General features: G+C 54.3%; 8 protein-coding genes across 8 annotated transcripts; 3 read left to right on the top strand and 5 right to left on the bottom strand.

Annotated features, from left to right (window-relative positions):
- Positions 1-127: 127 nt before the first annotated feature.
- B0H18DRAFT_873628 (Alpha/Beta hydrolase protein) lies at positions 128-1,295 on the top strand (the record flags this gene model as incomplete). Its single annotated transcript, XM_048040305.1, has 6 exons — positions 128-355; positions 429-517; positions 576-598; positions 654-794; positions 847-879; positions 937-1,295. The coding sequence occupies 6 exons, from the start codon at positions 128-130 to the stop codon at positions 1,293-1,295; spliced, it is 873 nt and encodes a 290-aa protein (XP_047895760.1).
- A 1,218-nt stretch (positions 1,296-2,513) lies between these two features.
- Positions 2,514-4,167, top strand: B0H18DRAFT_873465 (mitochondrial chaperone BCS1; the record flags this gene model as incomplete). The annotated part of the gene is made up of 5 exons (XM_048040293.1): positions 2,514-2,656; positions 2,714-2,744; positions 2,801-3,440; positions 3,490-3,727; positions 3,777-4,167. The coding sequence occupies 5 exons, from the start codon at positions 2,514-2,516 to the stop codon at positions 4,165-4,167; spliced, it is 1,443 nt and encodes a 480-aa protein (XP_047895759.1).
- A 97-nt stretch (positions 4,168-4,264) lies between these two features.
- B0H18DRAFT_995082 (casein kinase II, regulatory subunit) lies at positions 4,265-5,764 on the bottom strand. The gene is made up of 6 exons (XM_048045302.1): positions 5,655-5,764; positions 5,547-5,602; positions 5,492-5,495; positions 5,346-5,433; positions 4,604-5,144; positions 4,265-4,542 (listed from the first exon to the last, which is right to left on the bottom strand). The coding sequence occupies exons 2-6, from the start codon at positions 5,600-5,602 to the stop codon at positions 4,497-4,499; spliced, it is 735 nt and encodes a 244-aa protein (XP_047895758.1). The 5' UTR covers positions 5,655-5,764; the 3' UTR covers positions 4,265-4,496.
- A 23-nt stretch (positions 5,765-5,787) lies between these two features.
- On the top strand, positions 5,788-8,373 carry B0H18DRAFT_995079 (MBOAT-domain-containing protein). The gene is made up of 12 exons (XM_048045301.1): positions 5,788-6,185; positions 6,240-6,307; positions 6,387-6,761; positions 6,823-6,939; positions 7,041-7,133; positions 7,302-7,350; positions 7,431-7,468; positions 7,492-7,574; positions 7,655-7,808; positions 7,859-8,006; positions 8,064-8,130; positions 8,183-8,373. Exons 1-12 carry the CDS (start codon positions 5,924-5,926, stop codon positions 8,220-8,222), a joined length of 1,494 nt encoding a protein of 497 aa, XP_047895757.1. The 5' UTR covers positions 5,788-5,923; the 3' UTR covers positions 8,223-8,373.
- A 67-nt stretch (positions 8,374-8,440) lies between these two features.
- Positions 8,441-10,827, bottom strand: B0H18DRAFT_160639 (FAD/NAD-P-binding domain-containing protein). Its single transcript, XM_048036923.1, has 11 exons — positions 10,478-10,827; positions 10,365-10,422; positions 10,225-10,310; positions 10,049-10,166; positions 9,917-9,999; positions 9,634-9,866; positions 9,496-9,568; positions 9,379-9,432; positions 9,197-9,315; positions 9,018-9,147; positions 8,441-8,960 (listed from the first exon to the last, which is right to left on the bottom strand). The coding sequence occupies exons 1-11, from the start codon at positions 10,487-10,489 to the stop codon at positions 8,490-8,492; spliced, it is 1,437 nt and encodes a 478-aa protein (XP_047895756.1). The 5' UTR covers positions 10,490-10,827; the 3' UTR covers positions 8,441-8,489.
- Positions 10,828-11,688: 861 nt separating this feature from the next.
- On the bottom strand, positions 11,689-15,912 carry B0H18DRAFT_995072 (uncharacterized protein). Its single transcript, XM_048045300.1, has 6 exons — positions 15,882-15,912; positions 15,575-15,752; positions 15,043-15,521; positions 14,698-14,993; positions 12,820-14,648; positions 11,689-12,781 (listed from the first exon to the last, which is right to left on the bottom strand). The coding sequence occupies exons 1-6, from the start codon at positions 15,891-15,893 to the stop codon at positions 11,979-11,981; spliced, it is 3,597 nt and encodes a 1,198-aa protein (XP_047895755.1). The 5' UTR covers positions 15,894-15,912; the 3' UTR covers positions 11,689-11,978.
- Positions 15,913-17,561: 1,649 nt separating this feature from the next.
- On the bottom strand, positions 17,562-18,621 carry B0H18DRAFT_995071 (uncharacterized protein). The gene is made up of 3 exons (XM_048045299.1): positions 18,030-18,621; positions 17,825-17,981; positions 17,562-17,769 (listed from the first exon to the last, which is right to left on the bottom strand). Exons 1-3 carry the CDS (start codon positions 18,465-18,467, stop codon positions 17,726-17,728), a joined length of 639 nt encoding a protein of 212 aa, XP_047895754.1. The 5' UTR covers positions 18,468-18,621; the 3' UTR covers positions 17,562-17,725.
- A 4,001-nt stretch (positions 18,622-22,622) lies between these two features.
- B0H18DRAFT_873585 (oxalate decarboxylase) lies at positions 22,623-25,028 on the bottom strand (the record flags this gene model as incomplete). The annotated part of the gene is made up of 17 exons (XM_048040301.1): positions 22,623-22,736; positions 22,794-22,822; positions 22,872-22,931; positions 22,990-23,023; positions 23,077-23,140; positions 23,195-23,232; positions 23,344-23,540; positions 23,594-23,705; positions 23,759-23,800; positions 23,851-23,940; positions 23,996-24,052; positions 24,101-24,118; positions 24,169-24,196; positions 24,248-24,290; positions 24,340-24,363; positions 24,424-24,497; positions 24,553-25,028. 17 exons carry the CDS (start codon positions 25,026-25,028, stop codon positions 22,623-22,625), a joined length of 1,500 nt encoding a protein of 499 aa, XP_047895753.1.
- Positions 25,029-25,238: the final 210 nt, after the last annotated feature.

The raw sequence follows: 25,238 nt of genomic DNA, 5'->3' as shown, positions 1-25,238 counted from the left end.
GATTATGGTTCCCCATCCATGGCCTGTGAACGTGAACACGCAGTCCGATAACGGCCCGCTGACTCAGGCATAGTTCTTGTCTATATAACTGAACCATCCGTAGCACTAGTACTTGTTACTCGCAGTCATGGCCCCTTCAAAGGAGACGATTGTCATCGGGGGGATTACAGTGAACGTGTATTCGCTCCCGGGGGCTACAGAACCCTCTGCTCCCGTCGCGGTCCTGTTCTTCCTCCACGGCAGGACTGGAAAGGCTGGAGACTGCGAATGGGTTGCACACTCTACACTCGAGTGGACCGATGAGCTGAGGATGAGTGCTGGCGTGCAAGGCCAGGATCTCTTGGTCGTAACTTTGGTGAGTACTCGGCAACTCTCGTGCACTTAGTAGTTGGCCTTCGAAACGACTGCTGACGATTGGGCGATTGCAGGACCAGCGCAACCACGGCGATCGAACGGTAGATCAGCGCTCTAACGGTGGTTGGAGGGAAAATCCTCCCGCAAGGAACGACAGGCATGCGTAAGTGGTCTTTGACTGCACATGCGTCGAAGGATTGATGACCTTACTCTCCCCGCAGGGTTGACATGTATGCGATCTTCAGTGCGTATACGAGAGGGAATGTGCAAGGTTGCTGTCTCACGCCGACAACCTACAGCGGGCACGTCCAGAGATGTGTCGTTCCTGATTGACTTCTTGCCCTCCTACCTGTACCCGTCCGGCGAACGCACCATCTCCCAGTGGCTGGTAGGGGGGATCAGTCTTGGGGGACACGCAGCGTGGTATACCTTGCGTCATGGTACGAACGCAGGAACACTGCGAGGCCTTGCCACTGACGAGCACTCTTACAGAGCCCAGGGTCAAACTCGGTATTCCTGTCATCGGTAAGGGAGACCTCGTAATCACAAACGAAGGTGCATAGCTGAGGTACACTTGCTCAGGTTGCCCCGACTACCTTGGCCTCATGTCTGATCGGGCCGCACTGAACGGCATCCCCTTCGAGTCCCCGTACATTCCGCAGTCGTTCCTCACCGTCGTCGCGCAGCAGGATCCGGCAACGGCATCATACAAGGCGGCAGACTCGTCCAACCCCTTCTACGGGAAGAAGATCCTCGTATTGTCAGGCGCAGACGACAAGCTGGTGCCGTGGACGGCGTCGAAAGAGTTTGTTGACAACTTGAACGTCGGGCCGGAGGGCGCGAAGGAAGTCATTGTAGCACCGGGAGTGGGACACAAGTGTACGGAGGATATGGTGCGTGCGATGTCCAAGTTCCTCTGGGAGCAGGCGTTGGGAGTATGAGCCAACATACGCGAGTGAATGTACAATTGAATTTGGCAGAACGAATCTTCATGTACACTATACAGCTCGCAGGCACGCAAGCACCAGAGTTCCAGATCGTCATGCACGGACATTTGTTCTTTCGGAATCCGGCCAGACATACTGCACATCGCATCGAGCAATAGTGCAATGGCCTGTGAGGTCAGTGCCACTCACATGCGATAGTACGACCCTTGTGGGAGGGCTAGCGATGAACAAGCCTTCCGCCCGCGTCACGCCCTCACTCGCTCAACTGTCTCTGGCGAGCGATCATACAAATTATCGGAGCACATACCAGCGGAAACCAGGCCGCATAAACGCGCAAAGCATGCAAAGGTAGCATTCCCTTTCCAGGATACAATGATTTATGCATTATCCTGTATGAGGACAATCAGCTTTCGTTCCAGATCGTGGCAGAAGAAACCATAAAAGACATGACATGCGACTGCGCAGATCGAACAACCTCAGCCTCGCCTTTCTCTCCATGCACACCCAACGCTGAAAAATGCCTTGGGAGGCCTGCGAAGACGAACAGATACAGCGGGAACCATCCACGGGGGACAGCTCACCACCGAACGGCCCTCGCATCGGGGTGCTTTATGTTACCAGGGTTTTCTTCTTCGGTTTCGAACCACGCAGTCGCAGAGCCATACGATGACATTGACAACACTCACTATCTACATGAGGCAGATCCGGAGACAGTCGTACGGAATGTAAGTGATCCCCAGGTGATCCTGCGTCCTGGCCTCTCAACCAGAGGGAGAAGCAATCAGCATAGATTGTTTTTGAGACACTCTTCCAGAGGAGATTGCTCTACGACGCTTGTCTGGGCCGTCCAATCCGAGGAGAAGCGAAGCCTCGAGAGGCAAGCAGGGGATTAGACAGCAATTTGAACGTCGAGGTAAAGAGATGCATACGACGCGACGCGCCTTAAAAAGTGCTCGGTTGGAACCGAAGCGCCGCTGGAAATTGCGGGCGTCTCTAAAGCTCGAATAAAGCAATTCCCGACGCGCTCTACCTCAAGTGCCATCGTGGAGGCTGCCTTCGTTCATCGCTTCCCCGCCTTCCCGACGTATAACTGGCTCTCTGCATGAACACCTGCTGAACCGGTGTGCCATTGGAGCCCAGCGAACCCCGACCCTGTCCTAACCTGATCGGCCGGTCATCGGCCAGAGGGTGAGCAGCATTGCAGCAAATACCATGAGCCCTCGATTGTCTGGTATATTATCGCCAGAAGGAAAAACCGTGGACGCAGCTTCATCACAACCAGTGCCAGTGTCAGTGCCGGTCACGGAGGCTGCAGGCGGAGGCAGCTCGACGCTACTGAGTATTTTCGGTGATAAGTGCGTGCTCTTCTGACTGACGAGGCGCGTCGCTCACGGGCAGTCGCTCTAGCATAGTCCATACTTCCAAGCCGGGTTTGGCCTCGTCGTACGTGCTACTTCGCCTGCGATGCTTACCGGATACACGGCTAACGGACCGCGCAGGGTGTTGGCGTTGGCCTTAATGTCTTCCGCCATGGTTTAGTCTACGCCTCCACAGCGCTGCGACGTCGTATGCTCGTCTCGCTCGAGATCAGCAACAAGGACCCGTCGTATGAATGGTTCCTGACATGGATGGCTGCCCGCTCAGCAGCCGTCGCAGAGGCCGGCGCAAAGGCGAAGCCGTGGTCCCCCCGCTTCTGGACGCGCAGCCACAACGTCAGCGTACAGACTGTGCATGAACAGCGGAAGAATGGCAGTTCGAACGTATCCTTCAAGCTCGTCGCTGGCCCCGGCACGCACTTCCTCCGCTACCGAAACGCATGGATGCAGGTGAAGCGGGAACGCGAGACCCGCTCGCAGCAACTCATGTCTGGGATCCCTTGGGAGACGGTCACGCTTACGACGCTGTCGCGGGACAGGGACAAGTTCCGCGAGCTACTGGCTGAGGCGCGAGACATGGCTCTGCAGGCGCAGGAGGGCAAGCTCGTCATACACACAGCGTGGGGTGCCGAGTGGAGGCCCTTTGGACAGCCTCGGAGAAAGCGGCCGCTGAAGAGCGTGGTCCTCGCGGAAGGCGTTGCCGCGCAGGTTGAGGAGGACGTGAGGGCTTTCTTGCAGCGGAGACGGTGGTATGAGGATCGAGGTACGGAGCTTGCCTGACAACATTGAATGCACCTCAACTATGACTATAGGTATCCCGTATCGCCGCGGCTACCTTCTACATGGCCCTCCTGGCTCGGGCAAGTCCTCCTTCATCCAGGCTCTGGCTGGAGAGCTCTCGTACGACCTCTGCCTATTGAACCTTTCCGAACGAGGCCTGGCCGACGACAAGTTGATCCACCTGCTCTCCAACGCCCCCGAGCGTAGTTTTGTGCTGATCGAAGACGTCGACGCCGCATTCAACAAACGTGTACAGACAACTGCAGACGGGTATGCCTTTCATTGAGGGCATCGGACCTCGTAATTGACGATGCTGTAGGTACCAGTCTTCCGTGACGTTCTCAGGCTTCCTCAATGCCCTCGACGGTGTCGCCTCAGGCGAGGAGCGCATCATCTTCATGACGACGAACCACCCCGAGCGACTCGACCCCGCGCTCATCCGCCCAGGTCGTGTCGACCTCTCCGTATTCCTCGGCGATGCCACTCCAGAGCAAGCCCGCCGGCTGTTCCTGCAGTTTTATGGCGAGTCGGAAGACGTCAGTCAGGACGAGCTAGCGCGCATGGGTGCGCAAGCGGAAGAGTTCGTGCGAGATGCGTTGGCGCAGAAGCGGAGGACGAGCATGGCCGCGCTGCAAGGCTTGTTCATACGGAGCTCTGTCAGAGACGCTGTGCCGGGCATACAGACACTTCTGTCCTCGGACGCATCTTAGGAGTACAAGATCACCACAAAAGTAAAGAGGGCCCTCAGGCTGTAGATGCTGCATGTACTTACACACACCCTCGAAAGTAATGACATGGCCACTCGACTCCCGCTTGTTGCCAGTGTGCGGGGAACCGGCCATATTGAGACGGTTGGTACTGTAAACATCGGCGACTCAAAAGGAGTCTTCGGTTGAAATGCGGTATCTAGACTGCAAGTGAACGAATCACGGCTACCCGGCCATCAAGCTACACCTCACAATCGAGTAGAACAACTAGGGCAAACAGAACAAACAACAGGAGTCAAAACGTACATATCGCACCTAGGTCCGGTCATCCCTCACATCAAGCCGTGCTCCTCCAACAGCTCAAGCCGCGTAACCTGCCTGCACAGCCAAGAACGCAGCGTCAGGACGACGCACCTGAATCGACATCCATGGAACGTACCTGTCCCTCACCGCCTCCTGCCATCTCATCAGCTTCGCGATCTCATTGACCTGGAAGCCAAAGATCCGGGGGCGGTACCGATCCGCCTTGAGCGCGACGCTCGCCGTGCTCATGCCCTCACTGCCCAAGTCCGCCGGGGGCTCCTCCTCCCTGATCTTCCTGCTCCGCCTGCTGCCCTCGTCCGTGCCGCGCGTGAGCGGCGCGAACTCGACAGCGCCGCTCTTCGGGGGAATGAGACCGGGGTAGACGAGGAAGAGGAGGTGCGGGAAGGAGGTGCCGAAGTATGCGCCGTCGATGGAGCCATGTCGCGAGGACTTGGGCGAGTAGATGTCCTCGCAGCGCCCGCAGTAGAGCTTGACGGACTTCTCGTACGGCGTGTCGGTGAGCCCGACGGGGAGGAGCGGCTGTTGTTGGCAGAGCACGCGCGGGCAGCGGCCGAAGTCGCCTCGCTTGTATTTCTCGAGCTGTAGCAGGGCGTGCGATGAGCGGGATGGAAGCGGGGTGTGGAGAGGTGGGCGCACCATTTTTGCGAGACCGCGTGCTGTGACGATCCACCTTGCGTGGATCAACCGTACAGCAGACGAGCCTGACGTCGAGGGTCCCCGGAACTCGTCTTGGATGTCTCATCTGAGCAGAGATTCGTGCGTCAAACGACTGCATACATGACACGAAGACAGACTGACCTAGATTTCAGTGATGAGGTCGAGAGCTTGTGCGTAGTGCTGGACATCAGTGTTCAGACCCGTGAGATTGAAGCGGTCGAGGATGTAGTCCTCTTCGACTTCACAGAAGTATTCGTTGCCTTTTGACGACAGGAACCACGAGATCCACTAACACCATCCGTCCGTCAAGACAGCAACAAGCAGTAAGGATAGCAGGACATGATACCGAGCTTCATGCGCAGAGTCAGGTATGGCAGGCAGCGTAGTAGGCGGTGGCTCACTTCGAGTAGTCCGAGTCTGAGCCAGTCGAGATGTCGTCCACTGTGCGGCGAATCATGTCCTTGTCAGTCTAGCAATGCCGCGGAGTCGCCTTCTAGTCGGGGACTGACTTTGGCCCTGGAACCGGGAAGAACAAAGGGATGAGTGAAAGAAAGAGGGTGGATGGCGCAAGAGGGGAGGTAGCGCGGGTGTTGCTCGCAGTCGCGTGCAGAAGAGGCACTTCAAATTCATTTTGATTTTGTACCCTACCTTCACAGCTTCATTTGCTTTCAAAGCTGCGATTCGATTCCACCCCTTCGTTGAAGAGTTCCTCTGGGATATCTTTGGGTTTGATGCTCGGGAACCGTTGAATAGGATCCAAACCTGGACACACCGCCTGATGCTGGGAGTCGTCGCCCAGATGCCTACTGACTTGCGTCGACATGAATCGACATTCGAGCTAGAGACCGACCACGAAGCTTCAAGTAAACGGTCAGGAATCATCAAGTTGTCCATTGACATTCCCTCCTCGCATCGTCCGCAAGTCGCAGCAGAGTCGCATCCACCACCGAGATGGCGGACACCGGAGTTCATCTTATATGGGCTCGTATTCTGCGTGGTGGTCCCTATGCTGGCCTGGGTTCCCATCAGTCTGAGCTCATGTATGTCGCCTTCGTATATGACATGAAGTGGTCAATGTTTATGGCAGTGCGCAGCGTCGCATCCAAACTACAATACGTATCGTCGACGCCTACAGCCGGGCTGGCTCTTCGGTCGACAGCTGGTGAGTTCTGTTCCATTATACACTGCTCCTGAAGTCGCTTCGCATGAGCCTGACATGCAACTGACATTGTTGCTCATAGGACAACAGCGATGCACAGTACCGCTCGTTCCGCAATAATATCCCATCACTTATTCTCCTAGCCTCTGCGTTCATCGGACTAAAGCATCTCTACACCATCGTGCTTCGTCGTTCTCGCGATACCCAGCAAACCAGTCGATCTTACTTAATACCCTACTTGTTCACGTTCTCCCTGCTCATGCTCGCCGGCCTCCACGGCACGAGCATGTTCAAGATTCTCCTGATCGTCTCCGGCAACTACGCTATCGCAAAACTCGCGAAGGGGTCGAAACTGAACCCTTTGCTGACTTGGGTCTTCAATGCAGCCGTTCTGTTTGCGAATGAGCAGAACGAGGGCTACCGCTTTGGAGCTCTTCATCCGTCCCTCGAATATCTGGTATGCGTCGTGCTCAAGTGCTTACCCCTTGTTACTTCTCTAACGGGCTAATCACTGCTAGGACTCTGTCCCGGGTATTTACCCTCGATGGCATGTCAGCTTCAATATCACAATGTTGCGGCTCGTCTCGTTCAATATGGACTACTACTGGGCCTGCAACAAAGTCGGTCCATCTGACGTGAGCATCACTTGACGGACCTGTGCTTTCTTGCTTATCGATATCAAGCCAGGTAGCCCCCTTACCGAGAAACAACGACCCACAATAGTCATACGCTTGAGACGTATTCTTACATGAACTACATCGCATACGTGCTGTACCCGCCACTGTACATCGCAGGCCCGATCATGGCGTTCAACGACTTCATGTGGCAGGTGCGCTTTGACTAATTCGACATTGACGCACACATATGCTGAACATCTCGTAGATCATCGACCGCTCACCATCTCCATGCGTGAACGGCTGGGCTACCTCGCCCGCTTCGTCATCTGCTTCCTGACGATGGAGTTATTCTACACTTCATGTATGTCGTCGCCATCAAGGACACAAAGGCCTGGGGCGGGGACACCGCGGCGCAATTGTGCATGATCGGTTCTGGAACTTGATCATCGTTGGCTCAAGGTACTCTGAAACCGTCTCGCGCCCTACGTTATTGACCACCGCTTTCGAAGCTCCTGATACCTGGCGGTTCTTCCGCCTGTGGGCCCTGGTGACGGTATCGACCCTCCGGAGAACATGGTTCGGTGCATGGCGAAAACTATCAACGTTCGGGTTCTGGAGAGCGTGGCACGGAGCTACAATCTATGGATCATCCGGTGAAGATCTCGTACCAGCGAAGCCGATCGGCTAACAGCTCGTCGGCCTGCTCTTAGGTACATTTACATACCTCTTGGAGGAACGAAGAAGTGGCCTTCACATCGCTGCTCATCTTCTCGTTCGTCGCTTTGTGGCACGACCTTTCATTCCGTCTGCTGGCATGGGGCTGGCTCGTCACGCTGTTCATCATCCCCGAGTTGATCGCTCGTTATATCCTACATCCACTAAGGTATGTTATGTACATCTTCCATACGGACAGCTCGTTCACCTGCTGTGGTCGCAGTACGGAAGCAGGCCATGGTACAGGCATGTCTGCGCCATCGGTGCGGTGTTCAACATCCTCATGATGATGGCGGCGAACCTGGTGGGCTTCGTTATCGGGACTGACGGGGTCTCGTACATGCTACAACAACTGCTTGGTACGACGGAAGGTACGTGATTCCCTATTTCATGCCTTCCTCGGTATTGTTGACATTGTACCGCGATAGGCGTCCAGTTCCTACTGTTCGCGTGTGCTTGCTTGTTCATCGGTGCACAGGTGATGTTCGAGTATAGGTGGGCGACTTCATCGTATGCCCGTTGTGTTCCAACATTGACGTGCATACAGGGAAGAGGAGTTGCGCCAGGGTATTGTGCGACGCTGTTGACAGAGGCTATAGACATGCCTCAGAAGTGCTATACACTCGCAACGGACCAGCGGGTTCGACATGTTTCCCGAGCCGGCAACCCCGGTCATCATTGTGTCATAGCCACCATGGGATACTGGGAAAAGGATCGCCATCAATTACGACGGCCGTGCGATTTTGTGTATCGTAAGTTGACAAGACGAGTCTATCGTGAGTAAGTGGGCTTTAACAAGAGCGCAGACAACGTTGCGCCTAAGTGCATGACCGGGGGGGGGGGGGGGATTATGGTCATTCTGAATTTGCATCTTCGTTCTGACTGACCGAGACGCCCATGTTGCCCCATGTGAACGCGAAGTCTCTCGCCTGACTCTGTTGGGCGCCCTTCGCTCGCTCGCGAAGGAGACCCCATTGCACCCACCAATTGTCCGCCTCATCCTCGCAGTCATAGCCGAACGTTTCTCGCACTTCCCCCCACTGCGCACTTTCCTCCCCGTCTTCGGGAGCCATGACGTTTTTCCCGGCGCGGTGCTTCGCCTTCAACGCCTCGTCGCGCGCTCGCTGCTCGGGACTGTCCGCCATTGTCATATAGTAGACGTTACCGTGCTCGACCTGCTGGATTGCAGTGCACCGTCTCTGTCGGATGTCTTGGAACGCCCAGAGGAAGCTCGGGATCTGGTCCCGGCTACTGAGATGACTGAAGAGTTTACCTAGGACAGCCGCATCCTCGACTGCCATTGCGGGGCCCTGGACGGCGATAGCCTTCGCGAAAGCACTTTGTGAACAAGTTGGCCTTCATATCCAGATGCTGAGCGCTACTGGGAAAGTATGTGCCGCTTCTCCGATCACGACGAGACGTGAGCTGTCGTGTACCCAGTTTTCCAGATGACTGTAGTCCTTGAGTACTACGCGAACAGCATTGCTCGCATTGTCTGCCACGAATCTCAGGCTTGACCTCCTTGTCAGACTCAACAGCATCGCGAAAGATTGGAGCGTACCGCGGGTCGCAAGGGTTGGGTACTAGCGTTTTCAAGTCTTGACATGGAGGATCACCCCATGTTCCCTCTGTTGTATGGTCTTGCACAAGGAACTGGAAAGTACATTCCCGCCATTGATTCTAGGGTACGTCCAGCATCTCGATCATGAGCCACGATGGGACGACCGGAGCTAGGATACTTACAATCGGAAACGCCAGTGCACCACATTTGTTGCCGAAGGCGGCGAAGATCATGTTCTGCGATGACGCTGTAAGGATGGCTGTTTTTGTGTTGGCCAGAGAGCGTCCCAGTCAGCTCACACTTTCAAAATCGGCGGCTCGTTCGAGCTCTTCGGGCAATTGTCCCACAGCCGTTTTCGTATCGAATGTCGCGCTGTGGAATGAGAAACATATTTCGATCAGCGTCCACTGACGACTTCCAGGCAGTGTTCAACGCACTTAATGATGCTTATGCCCACCGGTGCGCCTCGATCGTGTTGTCCGACGAGTGAGTCTCGGCTGATGCCTTTGACCCCATCTGCGCCAACAATTACGTCTGCCGAATGGGTATCACCTGAAGCCAATCTCACTTCGCCGAGATCAGGGACAATGGTGACAACTTCCGCGTTATAGCGGATGTTGACGCCATGTGCAACGGCTGTCTCCGATAGCAGACGATGGAGATCTATGTGCTATGGACATTTATGAGGCAGACGGTATACACAAGCCGCAGACTGCTCACCGTCAACAACAAAAAATCTCCACGTGTTTCCTTCAATAGCTCGTAGTCCCAGACTTGTGTGCCGAGCAATTCTTCACTCTCCACTGCGTAGGTTCAGCTGACTTCGACACGACTATGGACTTAGCTACGTACACCTCGAGAAAAGAAGTGCACGGGAAACCAAAGCCACGTCCAGTAATTGCTGCCTCAGGCCCCAGTGATACAATATCTTGGACATATTGGGTGGTATGCGTAAGCCATGTTCCCCCCTCTGCGACGGATGGTAATGAAGTGTGTCTTGTGATCGCGTTCCGACAAATCGTACTCACATTTGTATGACCGTCGCTTTTCTCCAACACGGTGACCTCATGCCCGGCGCGAGCGAGCCCTATAGCACTGGCCAGTGCGGCGATTCCTTTGCCGGTCTGCTTGAGCGGACATGTTGGCAATGCAGATAAAGGCCACCTACCTCCTCCTACTACCACAAAACGGATTTGCAAAGATGCTTTCTGCGGCACAGCGGGTATCTGGATAGAAATGGCTTCGTTAGACAAGTACTAGAACACGCCGAATTGTTCGCACCTTGTCACTCATTGTGACTCCGCAATGTTTTGAAAACGAGGTGTGTTATTGTATACAATCGCTGTGGCCCAGGCAATCGTAACGACTAACAAGACGACATGGACGCAGAATAGAGGCGTTGACGAGGAAGGCGATCACTGTTAGGTGCTGCGCCGTTCCGTCATAGCCGGGCCTTAAGTCGGGCTCGTGGGGTAAACACACAATCATCCAGTGTTTTGATCATAGGGTGTTCGATAGAGCCAGGTGGGTGATCGTAGACCCGCATTTATGGAAAGTTAAACGCCAGACTGAGTCGTGCACCCTCGGCTACGGCATACCCTCAGGGCGGATCAGCACGATATAAGTACGGTACACCAGATGCACTAATAAAGAGGGACCTAAGTACGTGTGACACACCACAACGTTGGATCTCAGGCAAGTCTCATGTATTTTCCCGGCCACCTGCATATACGACGTCTCTGTGCGATCATAAACTTCTCTGGCAAGAGTTCGAACGTTGAGCGGGAGGGTTTGGTGAGCAGTGATAGCTTACCCGAGTGTGACGATCAGATTCGAATCGTACGTATCTGCACATCAACTGCACATGGTCGGCGCTGGTCGGCGCCGCTAGAAGATATTGCCATGAACCCAATACGTCCCTATCTTTGTGCTTGAGCCGCTTGACTTGGGCTTGACTGATAGATTCGACGCAACCTCCTCACATGTGAGGCGCCGTGTGGGGTCTAGGAGGGACTTGGTATGGGACTAGCGCCGGGTGGATGGTCTTGGTATGAGACTATTATGGTCCAAGCTTGGTCGCGACTTGATCGCGACTCACCGACCCGGAGGAGTTTAGCTCGTTGTCGATGCAGACCAGCCAAAATCCCCTTCCCCTACTCCACACGAGGAGGGCAAGTCTCGAGCAAGTGCGTAGCATTGTTTACTACTTTCAGTGGTGCTGTGTCTTCTCCTATTTCCACTGCAGCTGTTGTACGTCTCACCGCGTGCTATATAATTAATGTCTCAATCCACGTCGATAAGGTTTGACCCAAGTACTTACTCACAAGTGATACTGGAAGTCGTGCTCAGATCTAGGCACGCCATCTGAATAGTGTACACCTGCTCATTTGGTCGACACATGGACATGTAACTGTCCGCGTAAAGCAAGGGAAGGAAGCAAAAGCTTACATCATCAGATTCCGCTTAGGAGTTTGCACGAGTACACCACTCACATTCGGTTAAAGACTCGATGCAGCTGCAGCAAAGCCGCCGGTCGGTACATGCGCTAGAGTTTCATTGCAGTCAACATTCCTCTAAGGAATCAGAGTCCATCATGAGTCATCATTGGTCGTCAGGGTACAGGAACAAATGATACAATGTGAGAGCTGCCTGAGAGCAAGAAACGGTGATTACCGATTAAGTGACGCACAGGGACCGGACCAGAAGAGTAAATGACAATGAAGCAGCAGCGAAGCGTAACACGGAAGATGCAGGATACAGTTCTTATAAAGATAGCCATATGTCATGACGCTTGTCCCTGATATCGTTTAATGAGTTCCCGAAGACGTGCCTGACCGAAAGCGAGTTCGCCTTTCGTAGCCGGAGGCTTTGTTGAATCCTCCTTGACTGACGGTAGTGACATTTCCAGATCCGCAACCCGGGGGCCGTTGAGCTTGTTAGCTCTGTTTCTATCCAAAGCAGCAGGTGCGGGACGAGCAAGCGAGGCAGTAGACGACAGCATGGGTGTCGCCAGAGAAGATGATACGACCGCCGGAACAGAGGTCGACTTTATCATCCTAGCACGCCTAGCTGTCAGGTCGGCCACGGAAGTCGGCTTCGAGGTAGATTCATTGCTTGCCGAAAATACACCAGCCTTTGCGATCTTCGCAGGCTGAGCATGCGAAGCTTTTGTTACTACTTGGGGCGGTGACTTGCTGGCTGCACTCTTGACGCGCTGGACGTCCCTCGGACGCGTTATGTCGTTAGGTGGACTGATCGGTTTGGATGGATCCACCTTGCTTTGTTGAGTTGCAGACGCCCAGATGGCGGCCACTGCGGTTACCTTCCCTCCCTTGCCTCCACGAGCAGAACGAATGTCGTAGTGTACTTCAGAACCTTGCGGTCGAGGAGGATAGACAGCTAGGCGCGGAGAGACAGGTGTCTTCAAAGCTCGCGCATGCTCCACACGGGCGGCCTCAGCGGCATCCTGGCGCTGCTGCTTCTGTGCACGGTACGTTCCCATGGGCATGAAACCAGACGAGCGAGGGTTGGGTGCTGCAGACACATCTCGGGGGGTCTCTGTCTGTGGTATCTCCTGCGACACTTCTGCACTGGACTTCGCCACGTCCTCTTTCTGCCATCACGGTGAAGTGGTTCATCAGCTTGGCCAGTCAATTTAGGGCTTGCAGGAGGCTTGCCCGACTTCGACGCGTCCCCCCGCATGCTCCCTAGCCACGCAGCGACTCTTCCCTGAGCGTCCTCGCGCACGACGTCCGACAAATCGGCTACAACCGCTGGGCTTAGTGGCGGTGGCGTACTCGATTGCGGCGGGGCGTCCGGCTCTATGCTTCCTAACCACGCAGTGACTCGACCTTGCGCAGTCTTCCGCATGTGATGAACCTCCTCGTTCTTGCCTGCGGTCCCGTTACCCGCGCTGCGCTTCCCACTGCGCCTTTCCTTGTCCTTATTCTTGTCCTTCGACTTGCGCGTACCCGTCGAAGAGCTGGATTTCACGTTCTCCTTGCTCTTTCGACTCACCCAGCGCTCCGTCAAGGCTCGATCGTCGTCGTCGTCATCGAGGTCGAGGTCATGAGGAAGCTCGAGATTCTGTCCTACGTGCAGAGTCTTAACCTCTGCGTCTAAGCCAGGCAGCGTAAGACTCGAGATCGCGGAGTCGTTGGCAGGATCACCCTCTGTATGGCGCGGGATCGTAATGGGCATGACCGATCGCACGTCCGGATGCCGCTCGGAGCTTTCCACCTTGCGCGTACCAACCTCCGCCAGAAGCTTGGCCTCCAGCGCATCCAAGCCGCTCAATCCACCACCGACGCTAAGGTTGTTCCTAGACGCTTTGAGAGACGTGACAGCCGCCAGCGCCGGTGTGGGAGGCGTATGGTCCATAGGCACCGCGTCAGGCGGGAAGAGCGTGTCCGCCTTCGGACGTGTAGAACCTGGAGATGGCTTCCGTGTATCCTGAGGTACGCGAGGAAGCGTCTTGTCTCGCTTGTCCAAGGCCGGGCTGCCACCAGGCCCAGACATGTCTGCGTTAGAGCAGTCGACCTGTGCTGCGATGCGCTCGAGCTGTTCGACTGGCGTCACCACGGTGAAGGGGTCGATCGAGAAGGAATGCTTGGGCGAGAGCATGGGCCGGGGCGAAGCTACTGATCCTTGGGAAAGCGCAGGTGAAACCGACAGATTTAATGTCTGTGGACGGCGTTGTGGAGTCTGAGGAGATGAGGACGGGCTGTGTGCTGGAGATGCATGGGAGAGACTCGGTTGGATGGGCATGGGGTCGGTCGGCGAGAGAAGGGCGGTAGGGGTGTGCGCTTCAGACGTGGTAGGCATGGCATACCTGTGCGCTGGCGGCGAGGCGGAGCGATGACGCGAGGACATGCGGAGGTGAAGCGCGATGCGTGAGGCGCGTTCCCCTTTGCCTTCTTCGCGCTCTGCTGCGGGGTGCGAGTGGTTGCCGGTATGAAGCGGTAGGAGTGGCTGCTGAACAGGAGTAGTAGGGAGGCCAGACGGCAGGCCGTGGAAGGACTCCGAGGATATCGGTTCAACACTCGAGGGTCGTGGTGGAGGGGCATATGGGGCGACAAGGGACTGTGGAATGTGTGGTGGGTGTTGATAATAATAATGCTGGGGTATCGGAGGCGATAATGGCGGAGACATTGGTGCAGCAGAAGATGCGTGGTAATAGGGACTGTGGACTGGGGGAGGCAGCCAAACTTGGCCTTGGTCTACGTAAGGCACCAACGGAGGAGACATCGGAGGGCCATACAGGGAGTATGGACTCAGAGGTCGGTCCATGAAAGGAGGGGGAGACATTGCAGACATGTAGTGAGGATCGAAAACAGGTGAGCCGTAAGGTTGTAGTGGTGGCGATTGGGCTAAGTACGGTTCCGGTGCAGGGAGAGTGGGTACTGCAATTGGGTCCAGAACGGTCACTGGTATGCTCAACATGATGTCTTTGCTGTCGTATTCGTCAAGATGACGCCCAGCGGTTTGACTGAAGTACTGACCTGCCTATCCCCATGGTTAGCTTCACGTTGACCAAACATCGAACCTCAAACAGCGGGTCGGCCGTGCAGTTTGTCTCTTCGTCGCCTTGTCGCCGACCACCCTTGATTCCCCTAGCATTGCGGGGAAGATCAAAGACTAAGGTTGCTACGCCCTCAGAACCTTGGTGAATGATGTACTCCGGTCCGCGGAAGGATACTGATGTTAGCGTATCCGAGATCTGCAAAGGCTGTTTCTGATCCGGCGGTTGGCTCGGTAAGACAAGCTCTCTCGTCAGCGACACGGAGAGCCCGGTGTTCTACGAAGTTATCTTCAGCATACACATGCATACCAGCGTATTGACTGACCTTCTTGGGAGAATGATTCTTGACTTGTAGCTCAACACAACCGGCCTGTCCCGCGACCAGGAAGCCGCCGACCACCTTGCCTTGTGCCCAAATCTTGCCGTTCTCACCGACAACCACCGCTTCCGGCTCGCCTCGGAGAAGTTCTTCATCAAAGCTTTCAACCACGTCGACTGGCTTCTTATCGAAGACAAGGCGATTCTCGCCTTTCCAGAACACGCCAACGGTGGCCCGCACTTCGTACCTGACGTGCGCAAGTCCAGAACCAAAGTTGATTGCTGACGGCGATGAGGTGGGCAGTGGCAGACGGAACAAAAAGGTCGTTGCGCCGCGACGCGCATGATAGTAATGAGATGGCAAAGGAGGATCGCCCGGGTCAGGATAAGGGTGTACGGCGTTGGATGGCGGAAGCCCTTGACCTTGGAAGAGTCGTCTCGTATGCAGAAATGTCGACGTCGCAGAATGGTCCCGCGATGTGAGCTCTATAGATCATTGAAAATCATGGATGGACGCGCATTCGGGTATGCAGACGCACCCTCTACTGCGAATAATTCTACCATGATTACACCGATCCCCAAGCCCCGGTCCGCCTTGCACTCCATTTCCATCTTGCCGGTAACAACGCCACCGGCGACGAAGGTACCGTCAGGGAGCTTCAGGGAGACCTTCACCTTGGAGTGGTTAGGTGAGGCGTTCATGGCCTCGAGTCGACCCTGTTTCTCCATACTTCGATAGATTGTAGGTCTTGTTGAGCAGCAGATATGTTTGTCGATACGTAGGCATCAAGCAAGTGGTCGGGTTGTGATGTCGGGGCAGGGAAATGTTGAGAGTTAGCAGTGTACGGTCTTCGCCATCGTCGGTTTCGAAGCGAGCAGCCACTTGCAGGCCAGGGGAGAACGCCTCTATGGCAGTATATTCCAGAAAAGGCACCCAAGGTAATGTTGGTAGTAATGTAACTCAGTCAACTTACTAATGTACCCTCCAGGGGCTTACTTACTAACAAATTAGATTTTGTTACTTAAATAATTTGGAATACTGTATCGGGGGATTCGGGACAGGTATCGTCAGTCGACACGTGGTCATTCCTAAGTAATCACAAAAAAATATCAGATAGAGAGAATGTGGAGTCGATTGTATCATAATTTTGTAAGACTGGAACTAGCTACGCACTCGACTGACCGAGTACCATGTCGCCGAGATCCCGCCGATACGTACATTCTTATAAGTAACGACCTCGGCTGCCTGCAGACTCGGACCAAACTCGGACTGCCGCAAAATGTTGATCTCGGGTCTTTCACCGTCTCTTTTGAACGTACGCACGCAAAAATAGGTCTCGACACCACCCAGGCCACACAATTACTCTCGAAAATGACCTTCATACGAAGGAAGCCTCCCGGCGAGAGTATTTGTGGATTGCAGCCGACTCGTGGTACTTAGTACTGGCTGGCGTGGTCTCGAGGCTGAGCTCAGCAGCAAGTAGTATGTGCTGCAGTCCTTACGTTTGTCCGTACTGGTAAGTATGGATTACAGAGGGCAGTTGTCTTGGGATTCCAAATAGAGAAGACCTCCTGATTAGTTTCTCCTGCAGCTGCGGGTGTCCGACTCCGGTGCTTGAGATGCAGGGTTACGGTGTGCGTATCAAAAGAAAACGTGCGTATGCGTCTACGTATACGTGCGCTTTAAGCTGAAACATCTATGTGACTAGTGAATTCGCGTGATCATGCAATGCGATGACACTGAGAATCCATGGCCAAAAGACACCCGTACCAGGGAGTCTTTGCATTCACATTACATGGCCTATGCAAGCCGAGATAGCTCGTAGATCAAGAAAAGTGGGTGCTTACGGGTGATTGCTGCGAACAATTCACGAGGGTTGCCCAGGCTTAGTAGATTGAACGACCGACGGTGCGAAGGCTATGACAACATTACGGAGGGATATTGTAACTGGACAACAAGAGCGCTACGACGTCGACGTTACTGCATGTAAAGCGAGAAAACGCGAAATCGAAGGAAGAAGACTGTGTTGAACTTATAAGGGATCTGAATATGTAGAGACGGTGAGCGCCTTTGTGGCTCGAGACCGACAACTCACCTAGATGGCATAACCCCACTTGTGCAATTGCTCCCTAGGCTTGACCTCGATCTCGTGCTCGAGGCCGTGATTTCTCGGAACCGCGTTCCAGCTCGCCGGCCGGTCGAGAAGGGTTACAATATCACCAAGCTTGCGCGAATATCCGACGTCTCCGTCTCCTCCGTCAAACGCCGCACTAAGTCCACCCGCGCGGATGCCCTCCTGTTTGCCCTGGGAGCCGTCGAACTCCTCGAGGACAGGCACCCCCAATGCGTCTTCGGCAGCTTCTCCCGCGACAGTGCCGTTCGCGGCGACGGTTGCCTGAAGGCGATCTTCTCCTCGCGGGCTGTCGGTAACGCCGATTTCGTGAAGCAGCGAGATGTCATCCGAGATGTTTGTGAACGCCCTTCTCCTTCTCCGCTATCTCGATAGCATCTCCAGGGGTATCGGTGCCGTCCTCGAGATCTGCGACGCTGCTCGCGGGTAAAGGCCGGTTCCGAAGGGACGGGTAGGATACCGGAGGCTTCCCGAGAAGAAGCGGGGGCCTCGCGGCCCCTACCTCTCGTACTGGACGTCGCTGCAGAAGAGCAGGAGAGGCATCGGCGGTTGAGTCGCTCATCGCGACGTGGAGAGGGAGCATGAGAGGGCGTATGCCGCGGGTAGGTGTAGTGGCTGGTGAAAGATCGCGCAACTCACGGCGCTCGACTTCTTGAGGCAAAAGGAGCCTTCGTAGCTTGGGAGGATCCTCGATACGATTCTCTGCAGGAACCTTGCAGGCAATCTCGTCTAGTCCCTGGCGCGCTGCGGGGTGAGTGGTGTCTTGCTGTCCGGTTGGAACTTGGAGTACACTGCTCACAAACGTTGGCCGCTCTGCGTGCGATGAGTCCGGATCACCACCGCACAGATAGTTGGACTCACCAGTCGCGTTGACTTCGCGGGTTTCCCTATTCTCTCGGGTCCGCTGACGCCTGGGAGGCGTCGAGCTCGGCGCATAGACGTCGAAATTGTACAGATCCGGAACTGCATTGGCGTGGACGACAGATCCCTTTGGTTCATCTGCGAAGTATGACTCCGCGAATGCGCCGAAGGGATCAGGCGTGTGCGTCAGCGAGGGGGACGGGCTGACTTGACGGCCGCATGCAGAGGGGGCGTAGATCGGGACAAGGTTCGACGACCTGCGAGCGAGAGGGGTTGGGCAGGGAGGAGACGGGGCCAGAAGACCAAGGTTGAGGTTCGAGGCAACATCTGGAACGTCTAGGTCGGAAGGTACTGGCCGGGAGATCTCGTGAACCCGATATGCGTTCTTGACCAATGAAGCGTCTTCGAAATCCCCGGTGCGAACCTCCAGCTGCTCCATGGGGGAGAAGCCACAGGCGTAGCAGGAAAGGAGACCGACACTGTCGAGGCGGACGATCCTATCGAGACAGATAGAGATGGGCATGGCGATGGTGGTACTGGCGAAGATGGCACAAATGCGAGCTCTTTGGTGTTGTCGCGTTGTTCAAGCTTCAAGGGCGCAGCGCGGACGTCATTCTCGGTGCTGAGCCAGGAATGTTACCAGGGGTGCCGACTGTATAGACGAATGGAGAGTATTTGCGAGGAAAAATGGTGAGCAGAGACAGGATTAACGATATGAGATTCGTGCTCACCATCGATGCTCACTATAGCTTGCTGAGTAGCTGCTACTTCAGGCTGTCGACTACTTGAGGAGACAGAGAGTACAAGGATAGGGTAAGGTACGATGATCGACTCGATGTCTTCTTCGTTCGATTTCGTACGACGCAGGGTGATCCAGGCCCAGATAATGAGGAGGTACTCGATGACCGAGCAGAGGAGTTGGGTAAGTCGGAGCGGCATAGCGATATCTTGCGGCTGCGACGTATTCTTGCAGATGCTTCAGGGTAAGGATATGACTACGTCTTGTCCTAGTCGCCAGCTCGTTTTTGACGTATGCCGCGGAGGCTGACTGGACTGATTCGAACTCCCTGTTTGCCAGCAACCTACCTTCTCGTAATGGCGGTCACATCTCCAAGTTGTGGGTCCAAATGGATTCGAGGTGACTCGTATCTGATTGATTCCTGTCGGGCATAGAGGAATTGTTCTAATGAGAATGTAGAAAGGTATGAAACTCGAGCCCTGGCTGGTCGAACGTTCAGATCTAATCTTAGAGCATTCCGCGACGACTCCGATCGTTGGGGCGATCGACATTGACCCGCCGATCTCTCCATTGACTGATCGTGTCACCCGAACTTCAACTTCACCCACTCCTATCTGTCCTTACTCCCCGACGCCGCATTGCTCTGCCATACCACTAGACTGGGCAAGCTTGTTCTGATCAGATATGCGGTTCACTTGCGTGTCGCTCAAATGCATTGGATTGGTTACTGTCGCCGCTCACGCTCAACCGGGAGATGGGCGTACCGACGGCTATCGCTCTCTGGCAACATAAAGTTGACAACATATTCAACCTGTGCAGAGACAATCTTGCATGCATCCCATTGGGATGTCACGAGAAAAGCAAGCGCCAAAGGCGGTTCAACGCGGTAACCATCGATGCTGGCCTTGCTGGCTCAACGTGGCGACCCACGATGGGCGTCCAGGTCAGCCGCTGAACTCGAGCAAATCTTCTGGACCAACCTCCATGAGCTACCATGCAAGTGAGTACTTTGCACGATCTAGGTCATGTATGATCCTTTGACTCCGTCGTTTGGCCTCAGGCACTGACAGGCGTCCCATGCTGGAATCGCTGGAGGGTTGACTAGTTGACTGGGCGAGAGGAAACGAGGTGGAGTTAGATCTGTCTCATTACTGCATGATCACGGTTTTGGCGGGCGCATGTGCGCTCGCCTTGCCTCGTTCTTGCAGTACTTAGACATAGCTACTTAGACATGCCTTGTGAAACGATGTGTCCACCGATTCCACGCGGGCCGCGGCTTAAATCGACAGATGGCCAGGAATGGTACGTGTTTATTTGCGTGGTGCTGTTCTGAATGTCTGGTTGTATCGAGTGCATCGGCTTGGCTGTGCATCCTTGTTGCACAGTATACACTGTTGTCAGGAGGAACATCCCTTTACGGTAGCGCTATCAGCGTGAAGGCGCTAGCGTATTTGGCAACGTGCACCTGATACTAGTACCCATCTGGAAGAGGGACTGCGCGTTGTACTCTTGTTGTACTCCTGTCCACTCCTCCACAGGATTCATCCTATACCTCTCACACGACCACATCCACGGCTCGCGTAAACGCTGACAGAGTGTCTGGGTGTCATACGATCCTCTGAATGTTCTATCGTTCTTGTGAGTTTCCCGCTCCGGTCACCGCATGTGGCGCCACAATACGTTTCTCATGTCGTCCTCACAGACATTTCGCCGATGTTCAATATCGCTCAACGTACCAATTCACGCGGTGCGAGCCGCCTTGGACTCACCGTCCGCACGCATGATACCGACAAGCCGGTGAGTTTATCACAGTGGACATGTGAGGTGCGAATCGACGTGCGGCGTATCCAGAGAGACCCAGACCCAATGGGATGGACATGGGAAGAAGTCGCCGACTATGTTTCCAAGCACAGTCAGCTATTCGTCGCCCAGAACAGGCTGTTGGGCTTGATTAGGGACAAGAAGCTCACTGGGCTCTATTTCGTCCAAATGGACCACGAAGGCTTACGGACGACAAAGTATGGAGGTCTACATGACTTTGCATCCCTCATGATTTACGTGGCAGCTGCTGATTACTACCAATAGCTTCCTATCCAATGATAACGAACTGGCGAAAGACTTTAGAACGCTTTCGGACTGCCTGCAACATAAAGCTCGAAAGACGAGTCCGATACAGCCGCGTGGGCCTTCTCTACGGGACATGTTCGGAGGCGACTCGTCGCCCTAGAGTGAGACAAGTAAGTCTAAGCATTCCTACTTCGTGACAGTATATGGTCCAAAGCGACCTAGACCAAGGTTTTCAATGGGCTACAATTCCCTGTTTACCATTATCATGACCTATCCGTACCTGAAACAAGGCGGACGTCCACGCTGGGTTCAAGCCTGCGATTTTCGCTATGTATTGTGGACCGGCGAAGATAAACTGGTGGGATGTATCCTGACCCGCGCATGTATAGTCTTCGCCTGGTCGTGTCGGAGCAGAGCGTGTCGTTTACACGCTCGGTTCCTACGTACCTGGATTTCAATCCGCCACTCAGGCTTGCGCAATGGCTGTGGTCCCGTGATTGCTATGTCGATGCTGACAGACCTCAGTTTAGGATGGCATCATGGGCGGGTGCGAAAGTTTGCCCTGCCATCGAGAGCATGGCGGCCGGGGTGGCTACGTTTCGACAGCTAGCTTCCACGGCTGTCAGGCTCTCGGATGGTGACCGGTCTACACGATGTAAACTGCAAGTTGATGAGTTACGTAGAGCACTGGGACTTTCGGGTCGAAGGGAGGTCATGCCAGTGGGGCGCCTGTCTAATTATCGACCGCTTCTTGTATTGTGTTTGTATTTGATAAATCGACATTCCTCCACTTCATGCAGGTCAGGTTCAGGATGGCAGGGGTTTATAGGCCCAGAAAGATGACCTTTCCAAGAACGAACTCATCGTGAGCCGCGTACTAAGAGCAGTGCTTTTCTTCATTTCACCACAAAATAGCGTGTCCGAGATTTTCGGTTTTTGGCATGAGTGCCCTGCATTACCCATCAAGCTACGCATCCGAAGGCGAGTCTTTTGTCTCCGAGCCATTTACGCGCGGCGAAGCCTGAAACCCAGATTCTCTCACACTTAGTGCCGGCGGGGATCCATAGTAGGATCATTCCGACTCTCAGGCTGAGGAACAACTTCGGACGGTGTCCGCATGGCGAAGCGCAGTTGCACGACTGTCTTCGCATCCGATGCCCGTGGACTCTTAAGACGACATGACAGCCGGCCACTGCCGGAAAAGCCATGTCCAGTCAGATTGAATGTCCACAACTATGTCTCACTGTCATAGGTGCATTTGCCGTGACAATCACGTATTGAATATTTGAATGCTCACTGGGGAATAAATATCACGAGGAGTCACCGCGCTTGAGGCTTCCAGAAGAGGGTCGGGTCGTTGGGGACGATGGTTCGGATGGCCCTTCGATCTCACGTCGCAAAATTGCCGCATGATTGATGCGTGTACTGTACGGCGCCGACACAGGGAAACGGGGTCGGATTCAGGTTGTTCCCAATGTTCTGCGCTTCGTGTTATTCCGTTCCCTATCAGTAATCTTCTATACTCAGAGAGCGTCTCCAAATGCGGTATCAGTCACTCGGTGAGAGTCGCGGGGCGGCCAGTTGTCAAGCATGCTCTGGGCCACGCACTCCGACCACCAAATACTGATCTCGCCGCACAGAATACAATGCATAACGTTAACCAATATATCAGAGCTGTTGATCTCCGTAAGTCCCATTATACGTAATCCAGTATAGAAGAGGTCACATATACATGGCTCAAGGTCTACCGGATATCACGTACTAAGTCCATCGCTAATCCCCACATCCTTAAACTGAAGTGCTCCCGACAATGATGGGCTTGGTCTTGCTCAGGGAGGCTAGCGTGTCGTTCGGCAGATCCAGATGTTCCTGGACGAGCTCAGGAGGAGTCACAGCCAACCACTAGTCATTTGAGTTAGTGATGGTCCGACGTGAGGAACGAAGACACCTGAGTCTCACCTGGTTCAAGCTGACATCTTCGTAAACATCTACAGAACACGGTGAGAATATTTCTGGGATATGTTTTCCGAAACGTACCGGTATTGAAGATCTCCAAAAAGTGCAGGTCGGTGTCGCCGATGTTCTCGATGTAGTGGCCTGCACGTGTGATATTAGCTTGTGAGGGCTACGTGATCGGAGCTGTTGAGCAACGCACCATACGATGCTGGGAAGAACCCTATGTCGCCAGCCTGGAAGCATTGATCAGCACATTTTATGACGGCTTTACTAAGAAAATATGTACTTGGTAGTTATACGTGCGCGCAGTGCTTGTAGACGCGAAAGCCGTGACACGAGCGTTCCCGGAACTGCCCATGGAAGATGACTCCATGAGAAAAGAGCGCACAGGCACAATAGAACACCTACATATAATAGTCCACTCGTCTTGTGTCGGGTGCCACTTAATGAAATTTTGATTGGAACGCGTTCGGGTAGTCAATGATCGTGAATACGCACATGCATTCCCTAAAGAGGTGTAAGACATGAATGTCTATGCAGCATATTCATACACATACCTCATGCCGCCAGGAGCAACGGTGACATCAGCAACGGCGATGCCGGTGGAAGCATTGAAAGTCGTCGAGTCGGCAATTTTCACAGAACCACCAGCGTACGTGGTACCCGGAGTTTCCGACAGCAGGAACGTGTATGGCAACGGAACTTGACCTTGGGGATCCTCAGGCGCCACGGCGTCCGGAGAAGGAGCCGCTGATGGAACATGCGTCAGACGTCGCAACCGCAGCACGGCACGAACGACTCACCTCCGGGGAAGATGTACAGTTGCTGGGCAGGAATATTGTCGAAGGCGCCGATGGTAGTGCCGAAATTCTTTGCGAGGACGTCTTTTGGCGTATGCGCCAACCAATCGGTCAGCTGCACGCACTCATCAGTGCTAATACTCGTGGGCTGCATGTTGATACACTCACCAAGAAGGTAGAGTCTTCGCTGAAATCTCCGCTATTGAAGATCTATTGGCGCCGTCGTAAATATAGCTCTATGTCATACAGTGATGACGTACCAGAAGGAACTCCGCTCCGTCAGGGTTCGTTGCCGTTGCCTGCAGACTATGGGGGATACCAGCCGGGAAATACCACAAATCACCAGCGTTCTATGATTCATAACCTCAGCCGACTAAGGACGAATAAGTTGGTGCAATATCATACCACCGTGCCCAAGAAGTTTCGACCACTCGAGTCAACCGCGGTAATTTGCATTTGGCCCTGAATGAAAGTTAGCGTGCCGTGGCAGAACGAAGATGCGGTACGTACACTGAGGACGTAGGCCCACTTCCACGTGCGTTAGCGGACTGCGCTTTTCGATAGAATGTCGAACATACCTCCGCTGTCTTATGCCAATGCAATTCTCTAAGTGTTCGTATCAGAACACCGACGAGGGCATGATACAGCATTACATACCGGATTGCACCGGCTTCCAGGCGCATGTCGACACCAGCCATAGCTTTGAGGGAGCTCAGAATCTTGTAGAGGGGTAGAGAAACTATGCTTACATGTGGCAATGGACATCTGATTGACTGGAACGAAGGTCTACTGTCAAACTGGGTGATATATAGTAGGGAGAATGTATGACGAACTATTCTGTTGCCTGGCGTAGCCGCCCGTCTGGAGACGATTCGTACTCATCGTAAAGGACCACTTCAAGTTAGGTCTGATGATGAATATCAGGACGCGCGACAGAACCTCGAGGAGAATGGTGAACTTACATGTCACCATTGTCCGTAGTCGGGGGAGCGAGGAGGTCGGGGTTCATTTGTTGCAGAGGGATATTCTGCTGTGCCATGATGGGGGCCCCAAGACTGCCTCGGATAGGCTGAGGAGGGTCGACGGTTGTGGTGAGGTTCCACAAGACGCTATTGGGGTCGTCGCTAGCATGCGGTGTCGTCTCCTGTTCTGGCTCTGCGGTCAATACCGAAGAGGGGATAGCATCGACCGACGCAGCGGCACCCCCAGTGGGGGCAGCGAGAGCCGCGGACGTCAAGGCAAGAGCGCAAAGAACTGAAGCGAGGAGCTTGGTCATGGCTGGATCCGTGGGGGCCTGGTAAACTGCAAGCCAGGTAGTGGCTTTTATACCCTTTCTGTGGTGTGAAGGGCCAATGCTAGTGGTTATTGAATCAATTTGCCGCGCGAAAAACCAACGGAAGGAGTAAATGTCACGCGATAGACTGAGCCATGCTTGCATGAGCTAGCAATTGCCGTGCACGCACATCCAATTCCAGACCGCCTCAACGCTATTCTGGGACGGGCAGGCACCTTCCACGTCTTGCCGCTGGAAGAGCAGTCTTCTCCTTGTCCAAACACGATCCGTGTAACTCCTGAAAGTGATCATGCTTCGGAGGCAATGATGTTCCGTACCCACGGCACGGGTCGACCGGCACAATGACTGATATCG

The sequence above is a fragment of the Fomitopsis serialis genome (assembly GCF_022376445.1).
Source record: "Fomitopsis serialis strain Sig1Antser10 chromosome Unknown B0H18scaffold_18, whole genome shotgun sequence".
Lineage (NCBI taxonomy): Eukaryota > Fungi > Basidiomycota > Agaricomycetes > Polyporales > Fomitopsidaceae > Fomitopsis > Fomitopsis serialis.
Note: the sequence above shows the minus strand (reverse complement) of the source record. Positions and strands in the feature narration are given on the sequence as shown.